At 41.8% G+C, this 9,649-nt stretch overlaps 1 protein-coding gene across 3 annotated transcripts in view; it reads left to right on the forward strand.

The window, feature by feature from the left end:
* SYNJ2 (synaptojanin 2) overlaps window positions 1–9,535 on the forward strand; it is a 72,066-nt gene extending 62,531 nt beyond the window's left edge. For all 3 annotated transcript variants that reach the window (XM_082049803.1, XM_082049804.1, XM_082049805.1), the window contains 3 exons: window positions 335–443; window positions 1,763–1,965; window positions 4,014–9,535. In XM_082049803.1, the coding sequence (XP_081905929.1) occupies window positions 335–443; window positions 1,763–1,965; window positions 4,014–4,811 (1,110 nt within the window). In that variant the 3' untranslated portion in view covers window positions 4,812–9,535. The remainder of the gene's footprint in view (window positions 1–334; window positions 444–1,762; window positions 1,966–4,013) is intronic.
* The last annotated feature ends 114 nt before the right edge of the window (window positions 9,536–9,649 follow it).

Raw genomic sequence — 9,649 nt, forward strand, 5'->3', positions numbered from 1 at the left:
TCTTGACTGTTGCCAGCCAGGCTGCTAGCCCCCTGAGGAGACCAAGATGCAAATGTGGGAACACAGCCCACCCCTGTCTTGTTGGATGAGAAGCCCAATGTACTGGGATGGCTCAGGGACGAGCTGTGACAGTAAGCCACCAGACTGTCAGCTGGTAATGAAGATGTAATATCTGCCAAAAGGGTCCCCAGCATTTCTGTAGTATTTACAGATTGCTGAATACCCACGGGCAAAACCAGGACTTCACATGTGTGAGAGATCAGCTGTAAGGTTGCAGGTGTACAAGAAAAAACAGTTCTCTCAGTATTACTCATTCTTTTATTTTTTTTTTAAGCCTAAAGTCCGGACTGGAATAAGCAAACCTTACAACGTCAAGCAGATCAAAACCACCACAGCTGAGGAAGCAGAAGAAGCCATTAGATGTCTTATGGAAGCAAAAGGAGGTGAGTGCAGCTTTCTAACTGACTTCTAAAAATCTTCAAGGAAAGAAAACTGTAGGCGTATTCATCCTTCTCATCATAGTCCAGATGCACATATTTCTATTCAGCAGCTCACCTGAACACTGACATACACATTCTTGCAAGATGGTACTTGGTGTTCCCTGTCAGTCTTGAAAATATTAACCTTTTCTTTATGATGACTCAAGCTGCACATTTTGGTGTAGAACCTGTTACTAGGAGCACCTTGGGTTAGTTATATCCAGATTTAGTCTGAAAATTTACAAGATAAAGATGGGATCCTACTAAAACGAGGGTGCCTGTGTTAGCTCAGAGTTGCAGAGAGGGTATTTGCTGCTCTGTGTAGTGAATGCTCACTATTCCAAGCACAACTAAAGAACAAATACAGCTGTGGGAGAAATAACCTGGATTCTGTTCACATTTGGACAGCAAGTATAGCAGTAACCTAGATAGAAGCTTGCACCACTTTAGCTTGAATAGCTGAGCTAAAAGGCTGCTCTGCTTTTAGGCTCCCTGTCTAATCCCAGAAGAAAGGGCACGTTAGAGCAGGAAACTAGCCTCAGTATTGAAACTAAGGCAGTGTGAATATACCCGCCATGGTTGCAAGCAGCTCTTTCTGCTGATGATGTACGAATGAGAAAGATGCAGTATGACTCTGACATTGCTACCCAAGTTTGCAAGGCTCTCAGTTTAAGAAAAAAACATCCCTTTTCATTTGTAAATAGAGCAAATGCAGTCTGGAATAATCTGATTTAATTAGAAATACCATAAAGTCATCTTGATGTTTATTCCTCAGTGTGCTGTACATTTATTTTTTTTTTTTAATCAGATTTACTCCATTAATTTTGAAATTCACATTAAGCTTTTCATTCAGTGTGGGTAAGAAAACTAGTCCAGTCAGCATCACTTTCAGTCCCTTGTGCTGTACCACCACTTGGCATTTCCTGTTCTTCCCAAAGTACTCTAATGATGCACTCGATATTATTATTTTGATTACCCACACAGAGAAATGAGGGTGAAAGGAGACTCAGGACTTGAGTCCAGTACTCCTGAACCCCCCCAGCCAGTGTTTTATCCACTTGGCCAAATGGTGTCTCAGCATCACTGTCTTGGCATGAAATTATTTCAGACAGGGGAGATTTTCCCTAAAAGCCTCTTACAAACATGACAGGATTGCAGAGGTCTGCATTTATTTCTAAAACCTACCTTTAGGCATGCACATTTGGGGAAACATGATTGTGAAAGAAATTCTCTTCCAGCTACGTTCTCATCAAGCCAAGCCGCTAATTGTTTTTGCTTTTCAGGACTACAGGAAGATGCACTAAAGCCTGCTCCAACTAGAAACCAAGTGGTCACCAAACCTGAGCCTCCTCCCAGCATCACAAAGTCAGCATCGTTGCCAGGGCTGCAGGTGGGACCAGCGCTGGTGCCCCATCGCCCACCACCCAAAGTTCCAACTACAAAGAAGCCAGTACCTCTGCAAAGGACCGGAGTCAAGGCGGAAAACGTAAGACGGTTGCAGCAAAACGCACCCAGCCTCTATTACAGTGTGTACGATGGCCAGAGGAATGAGCTGTTAAACCGTTTGTATGAAGTCCTGCCATTTGAAGTTCTTAGCCAGCCCACACTAAAATGATCTTGTGTATTATAGCCATTGAGGTGTAAAAATGTACTAGACAATCAGAAAGGAAAAAGAGCTTTAAGTTCCTTACTCAACTGTATTCAGCTTTTCTATTTGTCAGTTCAATTCTCTTAGATTTTGCTACTTCTGGTTTGTCTAAACCTTGTCAGGATTGAAGACTCATCCCTTCTTTATCACAGTGTTTACTTTTGACCATATCATGAGTGGTCTGCTCTGTATCAATTTGAAGCAGCTTCTTGATCAGTGTGCTGTTTGGTGTCCTGTTCAGGAACATCTAGCTTTTCTCACATACCTTATCATGGGATTCAGCCTTTCACTTTGGATTCTGGGTTCTCCTCAAGTGTTTGGGTTCTTAAAAGTACAAACCTCTAGGTGCTGGGGTTTTAATCTGTCTCTCTGTCACGTCACTACAATGGAGATACTAGTTTTTTCACCTCTAGAGCTGCTAAAATGAGCATTTAATAGAGAAAGCAATTTAAGTACAAGAGAAAGACCTTTTATATTCTCCCTTTGACAGAATGTCTGCTAGGAAGCTCTATTCTAAGTTGTCAAGACTCCTGCTTTACCTTGCTTTGTAAAGGCATTCACCCCTTCTCTAGAGTGGACTTTGCGCCATCTCTACTTAGCAGATGGACAAAAAGAAAAAAAACAGACAACACAGTGTGTGCTCTTTCCTTAAACATTCAATAACAAGGAACTCTCTGTTTGTTTTGTTTATGCTGTCGCCATTCCCAGGGCACTCCTGAAAGGTGAGTGGGCGTTTTGGTGTAAGTGATAGGAAATCTCCTGCAGGAATTTATTTCAGTTTGACTCTGCTTCAGCCTTCTATTCCTTCCTCCAAGTGAGTTCAGGTAGGAGTTGTGTACTTGAAAACTTCTAACCCAGGGGTGTCAAACTTATTTTCACAGGCAGCCACACCAGCCTGTAATTTTAGGACTGTATAAATGTAGGAGTAGCTACACTTATACAGTCCTAAAATTACATTCGGCTCTTTGAAGGCAACCGCGAGGCTGATGTGGCCCCCAGTGAAAATGAGTTTGATGCTCCTGCTATAACCAATCCACCTCTATTATTAAAAAAGCATACACAATCACATGGAGGCAACTTAACAACAGCATATAGACAGAAGTGGCAGGGATATGTTCATCATGAAATATTGACTAAATATTTTGACTCCATTAAAAAGCCTGTATATTATTTTTAATATTATGGGAGAGTAATAAAGAATTTAAATGCTTTCATTCAGCCACACTGATGTCAGGAATCTGAAGCAGCCCTTGCCCTCTTGGACTGAGTTGGGTTCCAGTGAGTTATTGATATATTCTTAAATGTTGAATATATGCTAGATGGTACTTTGAGAGCTTACCTTTAGCTTCAGTCCCTTGCATCAGTGAGACATGACAGAGCCATTAGTGCATTTCTTGGGTTAGCTTAAGCTAATTGTCCTTCAACCTGTATGTATCAGAACATACCCAAAGGCATATGCTAAGGGCCCCATTAATTTAGCCCTCCCTATGCACTCTTCCTTCAATACTATTAGTCAGCAGAGAGATGTAACAAATAAATAACTCTTTGGAACAATGTTAATTTGGCCCAGAGCAAAGCCCTAGCATGAAGGAGAGATGGTCAGAAAGAGATGGATTTCTCATACAGGGAGCAAACAGGCTGTAGGATCCTTGTCCTCAAATTGCACTCTGTAAATGAGCACAGGTCCAAGGCACAGTGCATGAGAACAGAACTGAGCAGGTAGAGTGTAAACCTCTGCTGTCAAGCCTTGTCTTTGTACTGCTCTTTTTTTTCTTCCATTACTGTCAGCTTTAGTCAGTAAATCCATCACTAAGACTTGCACTGGAAGTGACTCAGTTTAAGGTACCATTTTTGTTTTCAAATTTCATGTTCTTTTTTCCCCCTAGGTTGTGTCTGCAGAAGAGCAATTCGACCCACGGACAGTACAGTTTCCTTTTGGCTTGCCAGAGCCCTGTCTAGAAGCCAGACCTATTCTTAGTCCAACTAAGGTTACTCCAGTCCCTAAACCCAGAACACCACAACCTGGGAAGCCTCAGGAGAGCAGGGAGAGCAGTGAAAGGCAGCCCCTCTCAGGAAGCACGGCTGAGGCCATCACAATGCCGCCCCAGAATGCTTCCTTTGCCCCAAAGGTGCCACCACGAAGAAAGAAGTCAGCTCCTGCAGCTCTTCATCTGCAAGTTCTCCAGAGCAGTGACAACCCACTTTTTAGTGGGTTAATGCTCAACTGTAACAACAACAGTCCTGGGTTCTGCCCCCAGACTCAGGACTCTCACATCCCTGCACAGTCTGCTCTCTCAGCTCATCCATCCTCTGCCAGCCCAGCACATAACGCAGCTGAGCAGCTGGCACCAAGCACTGCAAAACTAATGGTTAATCTTCAGGGCCCAGCTCTGCCAGAGGGCCAGCACCCACAGCTCTCGGATACCAGCTCCCTTCCAGAGAACACCAATCTTTTGTACCTGGACATGGATTCCTCCAGTCCTCTTTCCATACAGGCAGCATCGACTACTTCAGCACACACTCCGGAAAATTCAGAACTCCCCAGCTTGAAAGATTTCAGTCACTGGGTCACATTTAGTGATGATGAAGACAGTAGTGCACTGTCAGAAGGGTCCAACAAACTGCTTGTCTTACAACAAAACAAAAATACCTTGATGAAGACAAATACTGATTTAGAATTGTAAAATTTTGTCCCCTTAATATTCCTAAAGAAATCAGAATTATGGTGCAAAATCAAAAAAAATCTTTTGCATGAGGATTTTATTTAAAGAAATAGATCATCTGTCCATGCTACATTTCATTTTCATGTTTAGAGATACTGCCCCTGGAGGGAAATGTATAGATTATAGACAATCTAACACTCTCTACAGCTCATTTGAAAAGTTCTTTAAGTTATTTCTTTTTATTAATCCATCTTAAGATGTTTTGTTTCAGGTACAAATCATATGTAAGAACACATAATTATAGATAGAAAAAAGATGTTAAGAAAAACATCTTCCTGTGAAATTTATATATTAATCAAATTTGTCACTTGAAATAAAGAAACCTTATCTTGAATAGTCAGACTGTTAACAGTTATTCTGGAACAAACATCCAAAAGAAGAATATGTACCAGTATAACTACAGCAGTAACACTAGTAATGTTCTGCTACTAAATTTCTGCAGTGGAAACAAGGCTTAGACAGTATTTTCTTGTAGATCTTGACTAGCTACAGTGTTGGCAGGCCCTAGTACTTAACTTGTTAAACTCATTCCTGTGTTTAAAATGAAAAGTGTGTGCTATGAGGCCATAAAGCAGAACCATGAGAGATGGTGCCTCTGCATCAGCAAGAAACACCTTGTCTTACTCCAGACCAGACAAGTGCACCCCCATATTACCACAGACCTGAGTGCTGTTAATGGCACCGCAATAATGTCTCAGCTATTTGAAAAGGACTGGAAGCCCCTCAAATATTGCTCTGACGTGTGATGAGATGAAAACCACCCTTAGTTGGTTTCCTACCACAGTTCCAAAACTCCCCCTAGTTTTTGTTGGCCAGACAACATAACTTTACAATGAAACAGCACATGGACAATGACAGTCCCTTTTTGAAGAAACATTATGGTCTGTGTGTATATTATATATGTAAATACTGTGGAAATATGGTGAACAGTTGAGACCTGCTGATAAGTCATTAGCATATTAATGTCTTATGCTAAAGGCAGTTTAGTAATTCAGTACTTGTGTCCCTATTCCCATTCTGCTTCCTCTTAAGAAAAAATGCTGTATCAGTCTTTATTTCCACAGTGCAGTGAGGAAAGAGCTGCTGTTGGAACCAAACTTTATGCATGTGCAACAGGAGCTGTTACATCCTGAAGCAAAGCCACAAGCACATGAGCGAGGATGGCAGAACCCTCCTGCAGAGAGGAGCAGTTGCTTACAGCCTGATAACGAGTTTTCCCAGTCACAGTAAAGCTCAACTTGGACACCAAACTGGTAGGAGGGCTGGAAGAGTGTAGAGCTGCTGCTCTCACTGTGTATTTCTGCTGCTCAGCAGCCCTCAGTCTGTTTTGTACCAGGAAGGGGCGGTGATGTGTTTCCCAGTCGCCTCCACAGCTGTGGTAAAGCCCAGCTGCAGCATGGGCCAGGCTGATTACTGAACACAAGCTGGGAGGGCTCACAAATGGAACCAGATGTGGACAACTGCATCTAAGGCTAAGGAGAGATTTAAGAAGCATGTGCACTGCTGTAAATAACCAGGGAACATACCTCAGAGGCAGTTACCATGCACAGAGTAAGACTAAATGGGAAGCAACTGCAATTACCTGTTCTGTGCAGCTTCTTGCAAACAAAAATTTTAAAAGATAATCGTGTTCAATGGTTCAGAATGTGACAGCCCAGACTCCCCAAGCTGGCCGCTGCAGAAACTCCAGGCAAATACTCTGTGTCCCCTTATCCTTACCCAGTGTCCCACCAGAGCCTATAGGATAAGCTTTCAGGTGAGTCTGTGAGTCACTTCCCACAGCAGGCTGGCTCATGAAGCACTGCTGCTCAGCTCAAAGGAGGCTTGATATTCAGAGTGATGCCATCTCTTGTTTATTAGCAAACCCCAGCAGTCAGGCTTCTCAGAAGCCTGAGATTTTGGTGAGGATAATCCATGGTGCTAAATGTGTCTGTTATCTTCTTTAGCTGCACAGGCTTTTGCCTCACTAGAGATGCCATTTGTTCAAAGCAGGCAGTTAAAAATAATAAACAGATTGCAACTTGTCATGGTAACTTAAAAGAAGCATAAAGATATTTTATTATTAAAGTAAGGAGAGCATTTTTAAGCAGTTGGTGAAGCTAAAAAAAAAAACCCATCTTTAGCTGGCTTTTGCAGAAAGGTATATTTTTCTAAAGTTCTTTTTTTTTGTTGTTCCATAGGAAAATTAATTGGCTTATTCTCAGCTTCTTGGAACCCAGCCATGTTCTTACTTGTAATGCCTGCCTCTTTCACTGTCAGTGCCAAGTTTTGAACACAAGATATCGTGTAAGAAAGGATGCTGCCTTTGAGCACCTGCTATCCTACTCCGCTCCCTCATTTGCCAGGCACTTTAAAAAAAATCCCTGAAACCTTCAAAGGCCAAACCAATAAAAGCCAATCCTAAGCTTCTTACATGCTTGTCAGTTTAACAGGGTAGCAGGCTGGTGAATGATGCTGAAGCAAAGTAGCAAGATACTTGTTTTTCTACAAGATGACACACAGCCTCAGCCTCTTCATCCTTCTCTTAAAAAAAATTAAGTATTTATGGGCACATTTCAGTATAAAACATTAAGAGCAGTAAAAAAAAAAAAAAAGTACGTTATATGACCATATCCAACATTTTCTGCAAAGATAATTAACAGCTCTAGGACAGCTAATTTACATGTTAATGAAAGTGTTAGCAGGAAAGCCAATTAAAGGAGATTTATATAAGTCAAATAAAATCTGCTTTATTACTCTCCTTGAATAAGAGAAGTATGTAGCCTGTAGCATTATAACTTACGTCTATGTATGTGGCAAGCTGCCCACTGAAGTCTGAATCTCTGCAGCTAGCTGGTTTATACCATCAGCGACAGCACACATTGTTCAATCACCACAAAGGAAAGGAACAGACAGTCCAGCTGAAAAGGTTACAGCAAAGAACAAGCCATCTCCTGTCTCCATATATTATCTTCCTCACTGGTGCCCAACACCCCAGCCAAGGGTTTTTTTCAGAGGCAGGTGCTTGTGGACTGGGTTCTAGTTCTAATGCTCAGGAGAACCACAGCAGGGCCAGACTCACTCTGCGTTTGGGAAACCACTACAGAAAACCCAGACTGCGGGAGTTGGCGGTTCTGTCCTCATTCAGGATTACACCCCACCACAATGCAAAAAGAAGCCAAGTGACCTGACCGATCGTCAGCTGCCGTCCACAACTAGGGAACACACAGCACAGCTCTGTCTTGAGCTCCGATGCCCATTCTCACTGGGACATTATCAATGGAAACCGATGTTCACAGTGACAGCTGTCAGTCTGAGGGCCATATAGCAGGTGGCAGGGAGTGGCTATCCCATGGCATTTTTCATGTTGTCCAACCAGCACTTGGAAGTCTTAAAATTGTTGACACTGGCTGTGAAACCAGGTATGGATGATTTACCAGATGCAAGTATATAAGCATATAAGTCTATGTGCTTATTTAATGCGAGAGACTTTGGCAAGAGACTGAACACCATGTGAGCTTGCCCAGGACCCTGTAGTTTAAGTTGCTACAGGTGTCCTGGTCCTTCAGCTGCATTTGTGTTTGGGGTAGGGAAGTGGTTCTTGGTATAGCAGCTGATTTAGCTTTTTTAGGTGGGTGATCACTGAAACAAACAAAAAGAAAGAGAACCAAAACCAAAATATTGTTTACAATTTCCACTCTGACAAAACATAATTTTTGCTTTTTCCTTTTTGTCCAGAACCAACATTTTCACCAGACGGACAATTTATCCTTTCTAGCTGGCTGCTCTGCCTGGCACCACGGAGCACAAATCACAGTGAAAGCCAGTCTGCACTACTGTAATCACAGCAAATAAAAACTTGATGACTGTTGCTACTAGAAATACAAATACACTTAAACAAGAGCACTGGACAACAAGCGTACAAGGACTGAGAGATTCCTATCAGCCCACCGTTCCTGTCTTACTATCTTAGTCTTGGATACCACAATGCAGACAGAATACCATTTTCTGAGACAATTCACACATACCTGCAGCTGGGTTCCCAGCTAGATGGGATTAGGGGCATAGTTGGAGACCTCAGAATTTACATAAAGGCACTGTTTGGAATTAATGTGACTCCAGGGTGGCACAAAAGCACACATTTCTAACGGGAAGCAGACACGAATGTCCTTGAAACCAGACCCTCTGGCCCTTGAAACAATCTCTGGACATGGTTTAGGAGGAACTTTTGCAAAACCTAAAAGCAAACTTGAAAAACTGTTCAGTTTGGCGAAACAGATGACTGGCTGTGCCCCCCAGTACTACACCTCCTACAGAAGATGAAGGGTAAACATTACATTCTTCCAGCATGACACAATCACTACAAAATAATGCAGGTCTTTAACAAAAGTGAACATAATCCAGAGCATTCATTTGGCAGATCATTCACCTTTAATACATTTTGTGGCATATCTAGTACATTTTAAAAAACGCATTTCATTACTATATTCCAAAAAAACCCTAAACCCAACAACTCCCTCCAAATATTAGTTTTCAAGTTACACATACATATACATACAGTAACAAAAAGGAGAAAGTTGCCTTAAGAATTCCAGTTACAGTAAGAAAACATAGATGCGTTTACGAAGATCAATGCATACTGTTATTGATCTGAATCCCTGTAAGCCAAAGTCTATTAAAATCAATAAAAAATTTGTTACACTAAACACAGGTTCAGTTATTAGAAGTTTTGTCTATTCACGAAGAATTCCACATACCCTCTACTTTGTGAATACAAAGTGTTCTGATATATTTACACTCTGAAGTTTAAACCACGGTGT

This window comes from Streptopelia decaocto, assembly GCF_964273445.1.
Source record: "Streptopelia decaocto genome assembly, chromosome: 3".
Taxonomy (NCBI): Eukaryota; Metazoa; Chordata; class Aves; order Columbiformes; family Columbidae; genus Streptopelia; species Streptopelia decaocto.